The sequence below is a fragment of the Sycon ciliatum genome, chromosome 1 (assembly GCF_964019385.1).
Source record: "Sycon ciliatum chromosome 1, ocSycCili1.1, whole genome shotgun sequence".
NCBI classification, from domain to species: Eukaryota; Metazoa; Porifera; class Calcarea; order Leucosolenida; family Sycettidae; genus Sycon; species Sycon ciliatum.
The window spans coordinates 6,915,275-6,936,774 of record NC_088643.1 but is presented as its reverse complement, the minus strand read 5'-3'; the positions used below and the strand labels follow the sequence as shown (position 1 = coordinate 6,936,774).

Sequence of the window (21,500 nt, the reverse complement as noted above, 5' to 3'; positions counted from 1 at the left end):
TACAGGCCAGCGATACTCTAACCACTATAATACTATTGTGCGGAGCATGAAGTCGATGCAAACTGGTACGTTTGATCTAATCCCAGCCCCCCCCCCCCTCTCTAGTGACGGAGGAAAATATCCTATACACTGCCGAGTTTGTGCAAGCATGTGACTGCTTCAGAATACCATTAGGTTTTTTTAGTGTCATACTTCATGTGGGATCTATTGACACTATGGCACTTACTTTTGCCTTTCCACCTCTCCACCGTGCCACTTTTGTACACAGAACACGACAAGAAATGGCAGGTCGCAAGAGGACACGCATAGATGGCAGAAGAGGATCCGTGGCCAGCACACACTTAGTCCGTGAGTTAGATTCCGAAGCTATGGATGCTGTCTTGCGCTGCAGCCTAGCACTTACCACCCCCATGTTGTTGTTTTGTTTTAAGTCGCAGAATCATACTGGAGCAGCAAACCCAACTACATGAGAGCGAATGTGTATAGTACGTGTACATAAACATCATAGAAAGCTTCAAGCAGGGTTATAACTATAAGAGAAGGAGGTGAAGCTCAGAATTTAGGATTGGTAGACATCCCTGTTCTCTCCATAAGTTACGGAAATCTGCCTGACACGGAGCAAAGTGTTAATGTAACTGTGTGCACTGGGCTTAGACGAGTATAGCCATGCTTCCGCCGTTACTTCTATCGCAACATTTAATATCATGTCTCCGTGAAATTCCATGGTGTCTTCGTCTGCTCTCTTGGCTTAACCGTACTAAATATCCAGCCTGTAGCCCAGGTACTTCCTAGTATTTTCCCATGTCTAATTAATCGACGGCATTCCCTGGGTGTTTCGTTTTGACTTGCTGTGCAGAAATGGACATGTTCAGAGTCAAGGTAAGTTTCTCACCGGTCCAAGATTAGCAAAGCAGCAGATTACATTCGCTCCAGGCCGCGTATAACCCTGTTTCTTTCTCATTTGTTACGTAATGTTAGTGCAAGTACATGAAGAAAGCCGTAATCTGCTGTCATGGAAGCCTAGTCAATGTGTAATTTCAAATCTCCACAAGTACCCCCATCCAGCTTGATGATTTGATCTGGATAGATAGGCATTGGGCACGCATGCTGAAGTTCCTAGTTGAGCACCAGCGACATCACTATTATGTCACCAATCTTGGCATCCGATGGAGAGGCAAGGAAACACTGGTGGTGTAAGTGGACATTATAGCGTAATTTTTAGTTCCTTGGTCCTTTTTCTTTGGTATAAATTAATTATTGGCATCATGCGAAGTTACGTAGCTTTAATACAAGCGACATCCACAGAACCTGCTGGGAGAGTATGCGTGTACTCGAGTCTCATCCTGAGCACGTTTTTTCTTCTCTTTTTTCAGCTCCAGCATTGCCGTATTTTACTATTTTTCATTGCAAAGCCGTCCTCCGTTGTCGTGTTCCGACTTTGGTGAACATCATGTCTCTTGTTTCCGGTCTCACAGACGTTTGGCCTCACCCCGACTGGCGGTCATGGAAACACGGGAACTGAGTCGCTGCTGAAGTGCCTCGAGACCATGCATAAGGTACTGCTTGTATTGCATTCCTGATGCCGTTGTTGTAGTAACACTGTATCTGCCAGCACAAGTGGTCATTATTTAGTCGGTGATGGTTATGATGATGTGCAATTTTTTTGTATTTGGATTGTATTTTATTATTTTACTTGGGCATTCCCAACAGACCCTAAGGTCTTCTTACAGGGTGCAATGAGTCCAGATCCACTGCACTTGTGGGGTCGTAATTCATTTGTCACCGCTTGATTGTACATTTTAAGAGTAGAGCCCACACGCTCTCTTCCATTAACACTGAAATAATTCAACTCATTTTACAATATTGCGTTTCGGTAAAATTGCCTTCATCAGGTTAACTGTTTACGAAACTTCAGGAAGCCTCCCCACTTTTACTTGATTGTACATGTATGCACTAATTGACTTAGTGGGTGACCTCCTGATCTCTCTTGATTTCGTTGAGCAGAAGCATTCAAAGACGAAAATCGAAGCTCCGTCCCGGTACCTGCGTGTGTGGGTGACAGTGAAGGGACTGAAAGTCATGTCTCACGAAGCTTGGGTAAGAGAATTATCGATGCACGAGTTGTAGAATTGGTTCATTCTATGCCGGTGTGCCCACATAAGACCCCAATAAGGTTAATATTATGTTATACTTCGAAGTAGTTTGACCCCCCCCCCCCAACCCCTCCCACTCTCCTTCAGGGCTCCATTTTCCCCCATCCCCTTCCTAGTTCCCCCCCCCCCCCCCCACCATTCCCCTCAGCTCTCCCCATTCCCCCTCCCCATCATTCTCCTCTCCTCCCTAATTCCATGCCTCTCCTCCCCTTCCCTGTCATGGTACAGGCCTACTTGTACATGTGCACTCCTCAATCTTCAAATGGTACTCACAAATGAACTTGTTATGCAGGTATTCAAGTGCATTTAGCAAGTTCATCAGAAACAAACATTTGGTAAGAATCTCCCTTACAAAATCCACTCAATGCTGTCATTCAGCCGCAAACTTGAATACTTTGAATGACAAACCAGAGACAATGAATTTGAATGAATATATGCAGTTGTAGCAGGATGAGAAAATACTGTCCGTAGAATAAGGAACTGGGCGCGAAATGTAAGATTTTTGTAAGCGAAATGTATTACTACTGTGTGCCCTGGCCTCCTGCAGGTGATTCGTCACAATATCGCTCTGAAAGACATCTTCTCCTACACACTATCACCGCAGAGTGAGCGCGTGTTTGGAATGATCTTTCGCCGGAAAGGGATAAACTACTGCTTTGCCGTCCTGTGCAATGATACGGAGGTGAGGACTACTAGTACACATGTAGTCTACCGCAATGATTACTGATGATTGTTCTGTCCTTGTTACGTATGACATCACGATTGTTATGGATGACATCATAATTGTTATGGATGACATCATGATTGTTATGGATGACATCATGATTCCTTATTGCACATACAAGAGCATTCTCTAGCTCTTGTGACTGGGTTGCTCTGAACCTCGACCCTCCTTATTAGGGAGGTTTCGCTCTACGGAATTACGTATGAAAATAACGTATGAACTGCACGGAATTTTCATACGTAAAAATCAGAGCTGTTGGGTTTCGCTCTACGTGATTTCTCCACAACTGCTAAACATGCGTTGTTGCTTTGGAGACGGGTTGGCTCCAGGCGCCCACCGCATGCACCGTGAACCGAAACCGCGTTTTCCATTATATTTTGCATGTGGTGTACGGTGTGTGTACCTTGTGTTTCGCGCGGCTTGAATGTTGCCATGGACAAATGCGGAAAATGCGAAAAAATATTTCAAAAAGTCCTACGGAGGACCCAACGTAGGAAAGAGCTTTCCTACGGAAATCCGTAGAGAGATCTACGTATGAAAGTTGCCCTCGCTCCCCGGCGCGTACGACATACGGATTTTCATACGTAATTACGTAGAGCGAAACCTCCCTATTCTACTATCTGAACGTCTACCCGTGTGCACGGAAGGTATGCTGTGTTTGTGATTGCGGCACGTAACGATTGTGCTGTGCGTACCAAGTAAGACCTATGATACTAGGACATAATGATGGTGATAAAGACCGTCTCCAAGCATCCCAACTACCTGTATAACTGTGTCCATGTTGCATCTAGGCAAACCCTAAACTCCAGTATTGAACAAACTGAACGGTGTGCACATATTCAGTGTGAGCCAAACTGAGCCCGATATGTCCTCCAAGAACACACAATCTTGCTGGTAGCATGATTGGTTCAACAGTCCACCAGCATGCCAATGATTCCAGGTTGATTTGCCTGACATGCATTGTATTCTGTGCTGCATCTTCTCCCCTGCTGCTGCTGCCTCCATGCAGGCCAGTTCTATCAAGCAATGCCTGGACGATGCATATCAACTGACGGCAGTTCGCCGCCCGATATCGCCGTCGAGAAGCTACGTCGGTGACTTTCTGCAGACCATACCCACCTCTCCCAGTTTCACATCGGTAATAACTATTATCAAGAGGTTCTGACCTCGACTTAATCCGTGTTCTTGGTTTGGGCCAACAATTGAAATATTATTCTCAGTTTCTTGCCTAAAACAATCATTAGACGGCTCTTTGTAATGAAAAGTTCTATAAAATCTGGACTTTAAGCCGGTGTACTTTATATCCAAAGTAAATGATGATTATCGTAGTAATACGTGGAACTCAGAGTTGCGACACAGCTTCCAATCTCTCTTGTATCCAAAGTAAAATGACTGGTACAGCATATGGCAGGGTCCTCGGAAAATAGTACTACGTATTATTGATATAATGTACCTTGTAATGGGCAGCCAGAAAGCAAGAAAGCCTTGATTCTGCAGTACAGCAGGAAAGCAGAGGTCGCATTATCTTGCCACATCTCTGTCGGTATCGACATGAGCAAGGATACAATGCTCACTCTTCTCATGATGCCACGCAATTTGCCACCGATACCTCCATTGCTGTGGAATCACATATCTTCCCCGTACAATTACTTGCAGAGTACTGTCAAAATTGAAGGAATTTGCAACAGCTTGCAGAGCACTAGTACTGCTATTCCATGTCCTTGGTCTACTTCAAGCCTAGGTGTTGTCCTCGCTGGCTCTGCACTCACAACACACTCATCGTTATCCTGGGCTGCTTGGTACGAATTTAATGGGCGAGTACTCCCATTTGTGCCATCTTTAAAAGTTGTGCATGCATACCACTGTTGCTGTGTTCAGGAGCAAGGTGACCTTCTTTCCAACCTGGGATCAAGGCGACCCAGCTCATCGTTCACGCCGCATATTCCCGGCATTGAAAGCAGCCTCCCGGTGCATTTCCTTCACTCCGGCGACAGTGAGATGGCCGCTATCACTATACAGCGTTGGTACAAGGCTTATCGGTAAGCACCATGCCCTCGCGTTCTCCTTGTGCAGTGAAAAATCAGCATACTGCACATCGAATGGCCCAAACAGCCAGTCTGTTGTTCGTTGTGCACTGTGTATACAGGCGCGTGCCCCGTATGGGTTCCTGGGTGCCCGGAACCCCCCGCCTTTTTCGCTCAAAATGCAGGATTTTGCTTCATTTTTTTGAAAATTTTCCCGCGGGAGGCCCCCCGCAACCCCCCCCCCCCCCTGAAGGGCACTGGCACATGCGCCTGGTATACATGCACGTACTGCAAACCCGGAAGCCTTTGCGATCCGGATTCCTTCACGGCTTTCGCGATGGGTGTGAAGTTGCAAAAGTAAGCTGGCGCGAAACGCAGAACTGTGGTAAAGAAACTGAGGAAGTTGACGCAAATCGCAAACATCTCCAGAGGTGCGAGTTTGTCTGTGATCGCAAATCGCGAACTAAAACCGGCGCAAACGTTTCCCGGTCTACTGTGTAGGGCTGGATACCGACCGGCATTCTAAGTTATCTGTGCTTGGTTATGTTCCCGGGCTGTCCTCAAGATGGCAACACTGGGTGCTGCTAATGCAGACACAATGTGCACGCACACGTTCTGTTCTAAGTTGCGGCTCCACATCTAACTGTTAAATTTGTCTGTTTATTGCTGTGAATCACGGCAGAATCCGGATGGCGTACAGGCGTAACCAGCTGTGCACGCCACGCAGACGGTCGCAATCCATTGAACTGCTTCCATGTAAGAGAGATTCACACATATACGAATGCAGTGCTTTAACGTGTACATCCGTTATGCCAGGGTAGCAAAACTGGCAGGCCGGTAGGAGAGACCATTGATTTCAGTGCATGAGTTCAGGGCAGGATGCAAGCAATGGAGAGTGAAACCTGTCCAAGACAACTGATCGAGGGGCCTTCAAAACGTGGTCTCCGTTACCAGGTGGTCTCCGTTACCAGGTTCTCTCCTTATCCAGGGTCATTTGACTGGAAATAACACCCCGCTTTGGTCCTGGTTGCAGTGGTCTTCTGGGACATGTGATCACCTTGTCTGAGTGGTCGCCTTGACAGGTTTTACCGTATGCATAGTGAAGGCAGTGCGTCATGCACTGGCCCATGACTACGCTTCCATACTCTTGGCGATGAACTCTCGGTGGAAGTGGCAGTTAAAGATTGTTCTGATCCGTTGTCCTCTTTTTTTCTCTCCACTGTTTCTATTGGTACGGCAATGGCTGCAGCTCTTCTTCTTCATCGCGCCACAGTAAGTTGGACAGCTAGTACTCATAACTATCACTCAATAAGACCTGTTTTTTGTCTTCAGTACAAGTACTAGGAGGCTCCACCGCAATTAATCAATCATCTCTTTAACACCTTCACAGCTGCTGTCTGTCACTGCAACTGCAATAATTGCAGATGTAGATTGCAAAGTATGATGATTACATCATTACTTGGTTTTTTTAATGTCAAGTCACATCACAGCACGGGCTTGCCACACAAAGCGAAGAAGCATGATGATTATTTCTAGGCCTAATTATTTCATCGTCTTGGGGGTGTTTCATGTGAAGTGACATCAGGAGCATTGATTTGCTACTCAATACGAAACATGGACAGTGATGTTATTCACATCATTTCTCTTTTTTATTTCCGTTATAATCTGCGCAGTTCTGCGCCTCATCACCTGTGACCAGAGAAGCGGAAACTGACAGAGAAACGCTGCACAACATCGTCATGAACCAGATGCCTATGGTGAGTGACGATGGCTCAGAGAGCGCTCCAGTGGCGCGCACGCACGCGTGTGTGTGTGTAAATGATGTTTTTAAGGAGAAGAGTATGACATAGGTTAAAGCCCCCCCCCATCCTCGCTTCCCTCCCAATCCCCAAACAATGCATAATATATGTCATACAATGTCTTTGATGTAAACACTACTATGAGCTGCAACTCTTTCCCCTTCCTGGCCCCCATCCTCCACCTCCATCTCTCTCTCTCCACCCCCCCCCCCCTTCCCTTCTCTATTTCATATCAATTACAGGCCGAATCATTAATGTCACACTTAGGTTCATATCGGTACTAAAATGCAGGCTCGGGGCATAGACTTCCCAGTGGATTCCACTCATTCCGGGGCAATTTTGCAGAAAGTACCGCTCATGCGCCGCTCAGATCTGCATTATTCCACCCGGGACATGCCATCCAGGAATACTTGTTGAATCCTCGACCATGTGTTCTGTATGTTCTGTCAACACCCTATGCAGATTGAACACGCGCCAACGCAGAGATTGAACGTCGGCGTGTCTTGCAAAGGCCTGTCGGTACTGACGGCCACGTACACCGTAAGTCTACAGTCCATTCATCGGAAACTGCCCCGCTGGCTTTTGAAAGTCGGATTTGGGCCGAATTGAGGATCAAAAACCCACTTTAAATCTCAAAATTCTGGGTTTTGGATCTGCTTCTCCATACATTTTGCAATGGCATACCTGTCCTAATTTTGTAAAACCTGGCTGAGTTTCTATTTCCTGTTCTTGGACTTTTCTGGCCTCATTCAAATGTGGCAAGGAGTAATTGCACGGGTCGCACAATGCAGGATGTACTGTTGTTTTCACGATATCTACAACTATGTGAGAGAGAGACACCAAAAGGTTAGGGTGCCAGTTTCCAATGAATGGACTGTAGTACTACGGTAAAACCCGTGACTAACAACCACCCCTTGGGGCCAGAGAAAGCGGTCTTTAGTGGCAGGTGGTCCTTCGTTAGAGGTTTGCACCGCACGACCATATTATATGAATATGAGACCGTCCGTGCCTGGCGTAGTAGTCTGTAGTACCAGGTTGGTCTAGCCCCGGTCGCGGTGGTCTTTAGTTACAGGTTGGTCTAGCCCCGGTCGCGGTGGTCTTTAGTTACAGGTTGGTCTAGCCCGGTCACGGTGGTCTTTAGTTACAGGTTGGTCTAGCCCGGTCACGGTGGTCTTTAGTTACAGGTTGGTCTAGCCCGGTCACGGTGGTCTTTAGTCCCAGGTTGGTCTAGCCCCGGTCACGGTGGTCTTTAGTTACAGGTTGGTCTAGCCCGGTCACGGTGGTCTTTAGTTACAGGTTGGTCTAGCCCCGGTCACGGTGGTCTTTAGTTACAGGTTGGTCTAGCCCGGTCACGGTGGTCTTTAGTTACAGGTTGGTCTAGCCCGATCGCGGTGGTCTTTAGTTACAGGTTGGTCTAGCCCGGTCACGGTGGTCTTTAGTTACAGGTTGGTCTAGCCCGGTCGCGGTGGTCTTTAGTTACAGGTTTCACTGGATATTGTCCAGGACAACGTCACCGCCGTCGCGGAATCTCTTTGCTCGGTGCACGATTGATCAGGCGTTTGTAAAGACACTGTGATGCTGTCACGGAACAAATGGGGTTAGCGGCGTAGTGGACAAATAGTCTGAGGGTAGGGGCAGGAGCTGTTAGGGACATCTCGCATGAAGTTGAACTACTGTAAAGAGAGACATTTTCGCTAGAGATTATATTTCGCTATTTTCGCGACCATCACACATTCGCGAATATAAATCGTCGCACACTGCTCTGTACATTGACTGTGACAGTACAAGATCCAAATGAAGAGTTAAAATCGCGAAAGTTTCTCTTCGTGAACGAGCACAATTCTCGAAAACGCGAACTTTGCGCACCGCAAAAATTTATCGCTTTACAGCAGCCATAAAAAGATGGCGAGGCACTTACCTCCTCGTGTGCAAAATATTGCCAGTGAACTGTGAACTATAAACAGTGAACTATTGAATGGCTCTGTCAATAGCTGGCTGATAGATCACTGATTCCCGGCTGAACTTGCTCTGAAGATTCACACTGTGGAACTCATGCCGCACACACCAGAATAAGACCGGAGATTTGTGGAGCACAGAGTGTTACTGCATACAAACCCATTCGGATTGCACGTACTGCAGAACGGGTAATTTTGGCGACGTAAAAACCCGAGCGAATTTAGCGATCGACTCATTTTCGCTAAAGTTTCAAGTCGCTAATCCGTTGAGACATTAGTAGTGCACTGGTGATCCGTGAGTAAAATCGCTAAAATAAAACGTCGCCAACCGGTTGACAATGGGAAAACGCTAACATTAATACTGTTAACGAGGAGAAATCTGACGTTAAAATAGAAATCGTTATACAGAAATCGATACATATACTGTCCTATTGAGCGCTGGGAATGAGTGAGAATCGTTACCTTTGTTTGGTACACGTAAACTAGTCAATTTTGGTAAATCGTTATATATGCGCCTCGTTAGAATAATGGCTTTTACAGTAGTCGCTCAAATTACCCGTTCTCCAGTACTGTAAAAGCAGAAATTTTCGGTGGTGTAATATTTTCGGTATTCTCCAAAATCGGCGGTTCGGCGGAGGGAAATTTTCGGTAAACCCGCGTTCCAGGTAAGTGTACTAGTACTATACCGGCATTTTCGGTGCGTTTTATTTTCGGTAAAAATTTCGGCACCAAAGTTACCGAAAATAAAACACCACCGAAAATTTCTGCTTTTACAGTACTCTGCTAAGAAGTGCATACTATGTACACCATAGCACACCCACACACACATGCACATACACACACACGTGCACACACACACACACACAGTGACACATACACACACACACACGTGCACACACACACACACACACACACACACACTCACACATTATAATACACTATGAAACTGCATGAAGCGTCCAACCTATACTTATAGTCTTGAACTATTGCATGCAGTACTTCACACAGGACAGTCCTGCTGCCTATGAGGGTACACAGGCATCTCTTATCAGAGGTCTACTGCAGTAATATAAAGCAGCATTGTACATTTTGCAGGCAGTGAATGCATGCCGGAGCAGTACGCCGGATAGGTGTAGCCGGCCTGTACTAACAGGGCCCAGCAGCCTGCAAGATGGGAGCAGTTTCCACTTGGTCCTCGGTTACTGTGGATTAGTGACAGCACCGACAAGGTTACAACCACTGGCAACAGCATCACTATTCTTTCTGTAGTGATTGTAGATCAGTGCACTGAAATAGCAGTCTGCTCATGCAGTTGTGTTACGGCTACAGTAGAGTCGCGCGCTGAAGAACGTGGAGCCCAAGAACGTCCAGCCTGGAATTCTAAGAACGCCACAGCCTAAAGCTAAGAACCGTGGTATTGGTGTCTGGCAGCTTGTGGGAAACAACGTTCTTGGGCGCACGACTCTACTGTATGCCACTACTGAGTTAGCTAAGGCTGGCACCTTTGATTTCCGGCAGGGTTTCTCAGTGGAGAAACGGTCCAGGCGTCCGGCTATACATTGAGCCCCTGTGTCAATCTGACACCCATGCATGTGCAATGTGCACTGACGTGTGCACTATCGGGACGGTCACGCTGTTTGATGTGCGTATTGCCACTGCCGTTTCTGTGCTGCCTTCTCGATACATACATATGTACACTGTATATCATGAGTGTGCACATTCCCATGTCTGAAGGTTTGTGGTTTTTCAATAAATAAAAAATAAAAATAAATTGCCATTGCGTGTCAGTGTCTGGAGGTTCGCTTTGGTTGGTTGATCGACATGATCATACTTCGATGATAGACTGCCATAATTATGTTCTGTGTTACCGTGGCAGTAGAGGCGTGGATTTCCAACTTGTATTTTGTATTTCTAATGTACTACAAAATCTCAAAGCACAGCTTTGGTGAGGACACGGGCCAATATGAAAAGAATGGGTGTAAGCCAAGCACAGCCGACAGGCCCGAACGGAATAGGGATAATAATGAAGACATAGGATAGGCAGGCCAGACAGTTTACGAAGGCTGTTTCTCGCCGAAATTGTGAAAAAATCCTGGGAGACCCCCCCCCCCCCCCCCCCCCCCCCCCGTTATCCAGTGTCTGCTCCAGCGCCGGGTGAGCCGGGTAATCCACCTGGTTGGGCGGCGCTTGGACCCGGTTGAAAATATAGTACCGGGTCACCCGTGACCCGGTTGGTACTTTACACTTTCGAACTTTGGAAGGACTGACTACATGGCTTGTATGTGTCAGATACTTCTTCTTTCGTAATTTTCTAATTCCTGTCCTCTCTTTTCTAAATGCGGCTTATCCATTCGCCTCTATATCATTGGGCCTAGTTCCCGTTTATTGTCCGAATTAAAGGGGAAGTGCATCGATTTTTCAAGTAGGGCTCAGATGAAAGACAATTGGATATCGGTTCCGATGGTATATCTCTCGCTTGCGTACGGCAAGGGAAACTTGCCATATCGCCGATTTCCTGATCCCGTTTCCATGGCGACTACAGGTGATGACGCACATTCTGCTTAGCTCCGTGAGAGAGAAGGTCGATCACTGCTGAATTGTGTCATTTTCAGTTGTCTTCTTGTATTCACGAAGTGAAAGAAGTACTGTGTTCAATGCTGTTAGTGCCGTGAACTGTTTATTAGTAGTCCTCTCCGTTGTGTACTGGGACGTGACACCGACAGGGGAAAGCTGGAGTGCGGAGACGTTAGCTGGCAAGCGAAAATCGTGACGAACCAAGTGCTGAAATCTTGGTTGGGACAAATCAAACGTTCAGCATTTACCTCAACCAAGGACCATGCCGTTTGCTCTTTCCACTTCCTGAAGATGGATGCGCTGCCTGCTGGAGACTCTCCTATCTCTCGTAACATCTTCTGAAGCCAGGTGAGACGACGAGTAGTGGAGATTAGCGAACGAAATAATGTCGTATGTTTTGAAATTTTTGCTGAACATTTCTCAGGAGAGATGGCGAATACCAAGCATCTTCTCCTAGTCTAGAGAAACCATTTCGTAGGCTACATTCCGCCTAGGGAAATGGCTGGGGAGGACACACTTGGAGGAGAACGAAGTAAGTGATCTTGTTTATGTTGTTCTTTGGTATTGCAATCTTATGTTTGACGAACATACGGCATGGTGCATAGTTGGTCGTTGAGTGCCTGCATGTGCATGTATAAGTGTGTGCTGATAAACACTTCCTATGCAAGAATCTGACACTCATGCTCTCTTTCTTTCTTGCAGTATGTGCGCACGTGTGTGTGTGTGTGTGTGTGTGTGTGTGTGTGTGTGTGTGTGTGTGTGTGTGTGTGAGAGAGAGAGAGAGAGAGAGAGAGAGAGAGAGAGAGAGAGAGAGAGAGAGAGAGAGAGAGAGGGAGAGAGTGTGTGCAGGAGCAGCGTGGAGCATGCCAGTGTGATCGCTGTGGCCGTTGCTTTCTTAGCTGTGGCGTTCTTGCCCGTCACAAGTGTGTGGCTCAGCCCCCAACGACAGTGGAGCCGTGTTGTGGTGAATACTGTGTGTCCCGCGACCGCTGCTTCCGTTCGGTCCAGGGCAGGAATAGACACCGCTGCTGAAGCTCTCCCCGGCCGTACGTCAGTCTCGTGGCAGATGACCCGAACTCTCATTTTGTGTGTGTGTGTGTGTGTGTGTGTGTGGTGTATGTATATGTATGTGTGTTGCTCCCTACGTAGCCGGACACACTCTTGTTTTTGTGTCCCGGACGCCATGGGGCGGCGTTCTCCCATTCTCTCTCCACTGCCCCTCCGGGCCCACGTGGCTGTGACTCGACAGGGCAGGGCAAGTGTGTGTATGGTGCATGGTGTGTGCTGGCATGTCTGTATAAATATGTTGGACAGGAATTCGTTCACCCACAACGTTGACGGAAAACCATGCTAGGCGTTGCTGGAATGTATGGAGTCTGCGAGCACTTACAATAACTTACGTCATGTCACAACAAAGAACGGTGCAGTGTTTGACCCTCATGTAAACATGATGGTGATGGTACCTCACCTAAACTACCCATGAAGCTAGAAAGAACATCAGGTCAACAGAATTGTACCAGAGGAAAGCATCTATTGCCCGAACTTCTTCATATGAAATGAACAATGCCCTTCTCCATAGAGACAACATGCAGATGAAGTGTATGGAAAAATAATATATAAATAGGCCATTCACTGAGGGCATGGAATGATCTCTACGTGTAGATTGGATAGACACATGCACGTCTGCAAGGAAAGCATTTATTCATGGGTTAGTTTATGGGCTGATTGAGTTCACATGTACTAAGTTCATATAATGCCATCTCTCCTGAGCAGCAAAAATTTCAAAACATACGACATTACTTGATTTCGTACGCTAGTCTCCGCTACTCGTCGTCTCACCTGGCTTCAGAAGATGTTACGAGAGATAGGAGAGTCTCCAGCAGGCAGCGCATCCATCTTCAGGAAGTGGAAAGAGCAAACGGCATGGTCCTTGGTTGAGGTAAATGCTGAACGTTTGATTTGTCCCAACCAAGATTTCAGCACTTGGTTCGTCACGATTTTCGCTTGCCAGCTAACGTCTCCGCACTCCAGCTTTCCCCTGTCGGTGTCACGTCCCAGTACACAACGGAGAGGACTACTAATAAACAGTTCACGGCACTAACAGCATTGGACACAGTACTTCTTTCACTTCGTGAATACAAGAAGACAACTGAAAATGACACAATTCAGCAGTGATCGACCTTCTCTCTCACGGAGCTAAGCAGAATGTGCGTCATCACCTGTAGTCGCCATGGAAACGGGATCAGGAAATCGGCGATATGGCAAGTTTCCCTTGCCGTACGCAAGCGAGAGATATACCATCGGAACCGATATCCAATTGTCTTTCATCTGAGCCCTACTTGAAAAATCGATGCACTTCCCCTTTAAAGGGGAAGTATACCCTAAAATCAAATTTTCACCAGTTGTAGTCTTCTGGGTGCTGAGTCGAATGGTCTTGGTCCGAGGAAGCTGCGACGCTCCCTTCCTACTTGAATCCCAATCGAACTCGCGCACTTCCACCGAAACTGGGTGACTGCGCCCTACGAGATGGGGATTTGTATGCAAAATGTCACTAAAAGCGCCATTTCGTTCTTATAAAAGCACGGATCACCGCGATTGGCCCATATGTTGTAGTCTTTTGGACGCTGAGTCGACTGGTTTTGGTCCGAAAAGGCTGCGATGCAGCGTTCCTCCTTTATTCCCAATCGAACATGGTTGAACAAGCGGTCACGTGCTCCTGCGTACACCAGTCAGCTGGTCACCGTGCCTGCAGGGTACAACTTACTAGCCTGTTTGACCTTTTTTGGGTACAGTCCTGTCACTCGAGTTGAACCCGAGTTGAACCTTGGTGTGAAAGTTGTCGCCTGCTGGCGCGGTGACCAGGTGATTTGGGCACCCAGGAGCACGTGACCGCTTGTTCAACCATGTTCGATTGGGAATAAAGGAGGAACGCTGCATCGCAGTCTTTTCGGACCAAAACCAGTCGACTCGGCGTCCAAAAGACTACAACATATGGGCCAATCGCGGTCATCCGTGCTTTTATAAGAACGAAATGGCGCTTTTAGTGACATTTTGCATACAAATCCCCATCTCGTAGGGCGCAGTCACCCAGTTTCGGTGGAAGTGCGCGAGTTCGATTGGGATTCAAGTAGGAAGGGAGCGTCGCAGCTTCCTCGGACCAAGACCATTCGACTCAGCACCCAGAAGACTACAACTGGTGAAAATTTGATTTTAGGGTATACTTCCCCTTTAAAATAAACCAACCAACCAGTTAACGACCCGGTTGAAATGGTTGCGCCAGGTACACGTGTACCCGGCTGTCCTACAATCCTAGAGCAGACACTGCTTATCCACCCCACCGCACCACCTAATTACTTCACTCACCTTCGGGCGGGCCTGACCTTGGCCAGTTGGTGCAGGCAGGCCAGAGACAGAGTTTCACTTTGGGCTGATCGGGAAGCTGTCTTGTGACTGTGACCATAAGCACGGGTCCAGGACACATCGAATAGCTATTACAGTCATGTACTTTTCTAGATTGAGGGGGGGGGGGGTGAATGCAGAAGCCGTTGAACAGCCTCGAACCAACACTCCATTGCAGGTCCAACAAGACGAAAATATGAATTATTTTCTCCAAGAGAAGTAGAAGTGGGGTTTGAACTATAATAAACACTGTCTCCAAAAAAAGCAAAATCTCCAGACGAGAACTTCGAGTCCAAACTCCAAACGGTTATCTTTTCGGGTCTACTGATCGCTTGTTTATGCTACGACTCCCTGGACCCTACATGTACCGGTACAATAATACTAGCTGGTGTAGATCTACCCTATAGCACTGCTAGAGGGTCCACTCCTACAAGGCTACATGTCCACTGGCACTGGCTTTTGAAGTAACTCTGAGGATCCGATGCGATCTACCAAGGCAAGAGTGTTCACGTGCACTTTACTCAGTATTGGATCTACTGAACTGGAGTGTTAGCACCATAATCCAAACGAAAGTGCCGCAGCAGCTCAGCTGCAGATCATCCTCGGCCTCCATTGCTCTAACCAACCACGGACATAACTATCTTCTTTGGAACGAAAAAAAAACTGCGTGCGCCCTCGTATCTCCCTCCATGCAGCTCTCCGATCCTGAGTCTTGTGTTGTTCATCCTGCTCTCCCGATCTCCGATCTACTGCACATGCATGAGTAGATGTACAGTGCAGAGTGCACGGACTTTTGAACGGCCAAGTGTCAGGTTCAAAGGGCACGCGAAGTTCTGGAATCTGGTTGTTGCGAACACTCAAGTGGGCAGTGGGCCATGTTGTGTTCCGGGCGCGGCGTTCGCGCGCGATATACGGCTGAATTATTTGTATCAGCTCGAGTCATCAACTGAAGCAGTCAAGGGGGCCTGAAGAGGAATGGTCTTCTGGCACTCAGTTTGAGGCCTCGGGACACGCTTCTCTTTTCGTTTGCACCGTTTGGCACGAATGGCCTGTCTGGAAACGGCGAAACTTGGCGAAGCGCGAGTCCCGGATGCTGCATGCTGAGCAGAGCTGAGCCTCGTTGGACGTTGGATTGCAACTGACGGCGCTTTGTTTGACAGGGTTCAGACCACCGAACTGACCGCGTCTTTCCAGTTTGTTCTGCCAAGGCTTGTTTCTGTGGATGGAGCAGTGGAGGACAGGGAGTCCAATCGAAATCTGTTTTCTCAGTGTAGTTGGCCTCCGTGAGTGTGACGTGAGCAGCGTTTAGGCGTCGTTCGGTAGTGCTCGTGCAGTTGCTTGCGCCGTTTGGATTTGTGTGTAGATTCGCTACCTCCGTGTGCCGAATATGGATGCTGCAGTGCTGAAAGTCCTGTGTATGCTAGTGGGCAGTTTTGTGAGTTTGTGCAGCCAGCAGCACAGTGCATGGGCAGCTGCAGAGGCAAATCAATACGGTTCCAGTGTGCATGCCGACGGCAGTACCGCCGGTTACGGTCACGAGCAGCTGCGGCAACTGGCCAGCCATTATGAGCTAGTGGATATTGTGACGGCCCCCAGCAGTGGTGGTGCGGAGCGTGTACAACGAAGTGCCGGAAGCAGACGCAGAGCCGACCGAGAGGCAGTGTTTGAGTTCACGGCATTCGACGAGAGGATCCGTCTGAACATGTTACGCAACGACGTGCTGCTGGCACCCGGCTTCCACGTGCGGGCCTACACAGGCGACGACATCATCATGAGTCATCACGACGCGGCGCACTGCCACTACCAGGGCACGATGAGCGGGCACAGTGCGGGCGAGGGGCACGCGGTGCTGAGCACGTGCCACGGCCTGAGCGGAATGTTCAGCGTTGGCCGCGCCGGCCACTGCAAGCCAAACCATACCTACATCATCGAGCCGTTCAGCGGGGCCGGCGTGGCGACGACTCCGGGTAGCAGTGGCTCATCGCAGATGCATGCTGTGTTCCGGCTGGGCGACGCTCGCACAACTGACCAGCTTCACGCGTGCGGGATCAAGGCGGCAGCAGCGGACGGTATTCTCGACTCCGCGCACGCACAGTACAATGCCAGCCTGCCTGATGCTGACACCGACCATATGGGTGGTGCCAGTAGTCATCCCAGGGCGCGGCGGAGCGTGCTCACGGAGACGAAGTACATTGAGATTCTGCTGGTCGCCGATCACCAGCTGTACAAGCGCATGGGCAGCAGTCGAGACGCCACTGTGAATCGTGCGCTGTCCATCCTCAACCTCGTCGACTTGCTGTACCGGCCGCTGAACATCCGCGTTCCCGTCGTGTCCGTGGAGGTCTGGGAGGAGAGCAACAAGGTGTCGTTCTCCAGCAGGGAGGCGACGACCATTCTCAACACGTTCATCACGTACCACGCGTCCATTCTCGAGGACGTGCACCACGACGTCGCCTACCTGATCTCGGGCGAGGACTTCTTCGGTCTCACCCTGGGCACGGCCGTGCAGTCGGCCATGTGCCGGGGTGCTGCGTCGGCCGGTGTGGGACAGGACATGCACGCCGCCTGGGTTGCCGCGGAGACCGTGGCGCATGAGCTGGGCCACGGCATGGCCATGCAGCACGACACAGCCGCCTGCACGTGTGCGGCCGGCAAGTGGGACCACTGTGTCATGGCGCCGGCGGGGTCGTTCTCACGCCAGAGCAGCAGCTGGAGCGACTGCAGCCGGCAGCGCCTGGATCTGTTCTTCAAAAGCGGCTCCGGCCACTGCCTGCTGAACTCGCCCACGCAGCTGTACAGCAGTCCCTCGTGCGGCGATGGCTACCTGGACATTGGCGAGGAGTGCGACTGCGGCGAGGTACAGGACTGCGCCGATAAGTGCTGCAATGCCAGCACGTGCAGGCTGCAGTCCACTGCGCAGTGCAGCAGCGGGCCGTGCTGTGAGCACTGTCGCTTCAAGGCCGCCCATCACCTCTGCCGCGAAGCTACGGGAGGCTGCGATGTGGCCGACTACTGCTCGGGCACCACGCACGACTGCCCCAGCGATTTGTTCGTGCAGACCGGCCAGCCGTGCACGCACGCGTCCGGAAGCAGCTCCATCTGCCACAACGGCGTCTGCGTCGGAACCCACTTTAGCCAGTGCAAGGCATTGTGGGGAAGCAGCGCAATCAGCGCATCGCAGGAATGCTACACGTTCAATTCCCAGGGCACCATGGCGGCCAACTGCGGCCTAACGTCTGGCCTATACAATGCGTGCGCTTCGTCCGACGTCAAGTGTGGCAAACTGCAATGTTTTTACGGCAGCTCAAAGCCGCAGCTTGACCTCGATGGGCAAAGTGCAGCTGCAACCTACACAAAGCTGTCCTTCTTCTTGAAGTGCAAGTCCGCCAGCGTGTCCGGCTTTTCCGGCGGTGCCAACGACCCGACGTATGTTAGTGACTACACAACGTGCGCCACTGACTCGGTGTGCGTGAACCGGCACTGTCGCACGCTCTCCGAGCTCAAAGTCCCGCCCTGTCCCGACGGCAACAATGGTCTGGTTTGTAGCGGGAACGGCGCGTGCACGCACCTGAACTCCTGCCTGTGCGACATCGGCTATGCGGGGCACGCGTGCGACATCGAGACGCAGCGCCCCGTGCTGGGAGAGTGGGGACCGTGGTCCTCCTGGTCGGCCTGCTCCGAGTCCTGTGGCACCAACGGCACGCGATCCCGCCGCAGGGCCTGTGAATACCCGTCGCCGTCTCCTGACGGAACTCCATGCAGCGGCGCCGACCTCGAACGCGCCCAGTGCAATTCGGCGGTCGCCTGTCCGAAGCGCGTGGACGGCGCGTGGAGCCAGTGGAGTGCCTGGTCGTCGTGCAGCGAGACATGCGGCAGAGGCACCACTGACCGTACACGTTCCTGCGACAGTCCTCCTCCCTCGCACGGCGGTGTCCCGTGCAGCGGTGACTACACTGAGAAAGGCACCTGTAATGCCCCGGCGGAATGTACTCCGCCGCCGACGCAGCCGTCAACTCAACGCCCTGTCACGACCGGCTGTGTGGCCTGCTGGTCGCAGTGGTCGCAGTGGTCCCCGTGCAGCGCAATGTGCGGCGCATCGGGCGTACGCACACGTGTCCGTAACTGCCTCAGCGGCAGCGCGTCCTGCGTGGGTAGCTTCACCGCCGAGGAAGCTTGCAACCGCGTGCTCTGCCCGGTGGCAGTCAACGGCGGTTTCACACAGTGGAGTGCGTGGAGCACGGTGGGAGACTGTGAAACGTGCTCCGAGCACGGCCACCAGGTCAGACATCGCAGCTGCACGAATCCCGTCCCGAGTAACGGTGGAGTCAGCTGTGCCGGCGCGATCATCCAGCACCAGTCGTGTCCTGTCTGCAGCAACAACCAAACCAAGCCGGCTGCCGCCACGTCCGGCCCAGCTACTCCTCCAGCAGGAATAGCGCCGGCGAAGCCCGTCCCCGTGCCTTCCGGTACCGAGAAATCGAGCGAGGGGCGCGACGAGACTTCCAGCAGTACATACCAGACGGGAACCGGAAGCACCTCAGCCATACCCTCTGCTACTGTGTCCAGTACAGTGCTATCTGCAGCCAACACCTCCAGGAACAATACAAACCCGACGGATAAGAAGATCGAGAGCAGCACTAACCTGATGATGATCGCTGCCTTAGTTGGAATGATGGTACTCTTGACCGCGTTTGCACTGGCCTTCCGCTCGACGTACCGCAAGAGGATGGCAGAGAACGCCGCACTGCCGGCTGTCACCACCACCGGCGGTGCCATCTCGGCCAAGATCTCCAGAACCAGCACCGGCGGCCACCAGTATGTCGAATGCCAAGCGCCCACTGCCTCTCGCCAGCAGAGCCCCGCGCAGTCACAGTGCCAGGACATCTGTCTTGACGAGGTGCTGGAGTCCGTGCAGCGCCAGCAGCACCAGCAGCCAGGACCGCAGCGTCGACATCTGCCACAGCTCGATTCGCACACGCACAGCCGGCTGCTCACCTCCCTGCTATCCACGCTAAGCGGCTCGGTCAATTACAGCCCGGCGGGCAGCGAATCGCTGACGCCACACAACAAGCGCAAGCTCTCGGCCACGGAGAGCTGTCTGGACAACATTGGATACTGCAGTGGCGAGAACACACCGCGGAGTCGATCGCCGTCGTACGTTGATCTTGGCATCGAAGACCTACCCAGTATGTTGTTCTCGGACGCGACCACCGACAACACCGTTGTCTGCACCAGTGACCAGCCATCGGTTATTGCTTTGTAGAGCCAGCAGTGCCTACGAGCGACTCCAAGGAGGTTCATGTGATGCACGCATGTTAGAATCTCCCGTCCCCTCCCTCCGTGACCGGTTGCAGTGCCTACAAGTGGTGCCAATGAGGTGGTCCATGTGATGCGTGCATGTATGTTGTCAGAATCTCGCTTCCCCCTCCCTCCGTGATCGGTTGTGTTCATCGCCATGCAGGGACCTGCTGGCCACTCAGAGCAGAGCAACCTGGTGCTCCGGCATGCGCATGTCTGTACTCATGACAAACTAACGTGTTAAGGATTCGCTCTGCGAGGTATATGTGGCATTATTCGTCAGCAAACTGATCCTAACGCTTGCCTCCAATCATCTGATATTGCTACTTTCTGCACAGAAAGCCACTCCCTTTGTGACAAACAAACACATCCCGAACTTTCACTAGGGGTGGTGGTATGTTAGAGATTCGCTTCACCAGTATCATGGCTGAGTTGCTAGAGTCCATTCAGGACTTTTTACATCTTCTATCTTCCAATCTATTTTCTCCGTACTACAGGCACTAGTAAAGTCAAAGCATATTTTTATTAACGTTTTTAAAATAACTGGCATTCTCTGTTCTCCTGATTACCACTTTGTGTGCAAACAAACACAATCTACCCTGTTCTGTTTGCTCACTGGCAGCCATATCATTGCATGTATGAAGTCATCTGGTGATCGTGTTCACGTTTTGCAACTCACAGCGCTACAAATCTTATTTCAGATTGGTCATTTTCACCTCTGATGCATTGATGATGATGGTGGTTGTGTGTGTGTGTGTGTGTGTGCGCGTGTGTGTGTGTGGGGGGGGGGGGGCATGTGGGTGGATGTGACACGTGCCGGTCAGGGTGTTGGTGTTGCTATGTCTTACAAGCTTGTTCACTTTCATCACTTCGGCAATGGGCATGTGTGTCTACCTCTTTATTAAAGTATCTCTGTGTGTATGTGCATGTGTGTGTACGTGTCTGTGCATGTGTGTGTACGTGTGTGTGTCTGTGCATGTGTGTGTACGTGTGTCTGTGCATGTGTGTGTCTGTGCATGTGTGTGTCTGTGCATGTGTGTGTCAGTGCATGTGTGTATGTGACGTGTGTCTGTGCATGTATGTGTACGTGTGTGTGTACATGCGTGTGTGTGTGTACATGCATGTGTGTGTGTCTGTGTACACCTGCACCCTGCTTCTGCTTGTTTTCGTGTGCAGAGAATTCTCTACAAGGTGCCGCTCCGCCACGCCCTGGTCTACTCGGTCGCGCAGCACAACAGCGGCGTGTTTGCCGTCCTATTCCGCTCCAAGGCAGGCTTGTCGAGTCTGGTGCTTAAATGTGTGGAGGTAGGTGCTGGACTGAATGCTGTGATGTGTGTCAACATGTGTTAGATAACACAATGAAATTTTATTTTAGGGCCTGTGCCCTTTCCTGTTTTATTTCATCTCATAATAGTACACAATAAACCAGTTTTTACCATAATTATTACTATTATTATTATTAGGCCACCTAGAATTAATTCGTTGTTTCGGGTCACTTCACTCATCCGTACCCGGGTCGGTCGGTCGGGTTTATTTTTTATTTTTTTTATTTTGGCTACTGCCATGTATACATG

The 21,500-nt window shown here is 50.2% G+C and overlaps 2 protein-coding genes across 2 annotated transcripts in view; both read left to right on the top strand.

Moving 5' to 3' along the window:
- The window catches only part of LOC135811585 (uncharacterized), a 30,172-nt gene that overhangs the window by 3,396 nt on the left and 5,276 nt on the right, over positions 1–21,500 (top strand). The window contains exons 3-14 of the mRNA XM_065324818.1: positions 269–348; positions 857–879; positions 1,476–1,556; positions 2,005–2,097; positions 2,701–2,835; positions 3,887–4,015; positions 4,756–4,916; positions 5,584–5,657; positions 6,151–6,173; positions 6,575–6,658; positions 7,163–7,240; positions 21,103–21,231. Of these exons, the coding sequence (XP_065180890.1) occupies positions 269–348; positions 857–879; positions 1,476–1,556; positions 2,005–2,097; positions 2,701–2,835; positions 3,887–4,015; positions 4,756–4,916; positions 5,584–5,657; positions 6,151–6,173; positions 6,575–6,658; positions 7,163–7,240; positions 21,103–21,231 (1,090 nt within the window). The remainder of the gene's footprint in view (positions 1–268; positions 349–856; positions 880–1,475; positions 1,557–2,004; positions 2,098–2,700; positions 2,836–3,886; positions 4,016–4,755; positions 4,917–5,583; positions 5,658–6,150; positions 6,174–6,574; positions 6,659–7,162; positions 7,241–21,102; positions 21,232–21,500) is intronic.
- On the top strand, positions 15,338–20,622 carry LOC135811575 (A disintegrin and metalloproteinase with thrombospondin motifs adt-2-like). Its single transcript, XM_065324807.1, has one exon. It carries the CDS (start codon positions 16,016–16,018, stop codon positions 19,889–19,891), a length of 3,876 nt encoding a protein of 1,291 aa, XP_065180879.1. The 5' UTR covers positions 15,338–16,015; the 3' UTR covers positions 19,892–20,622.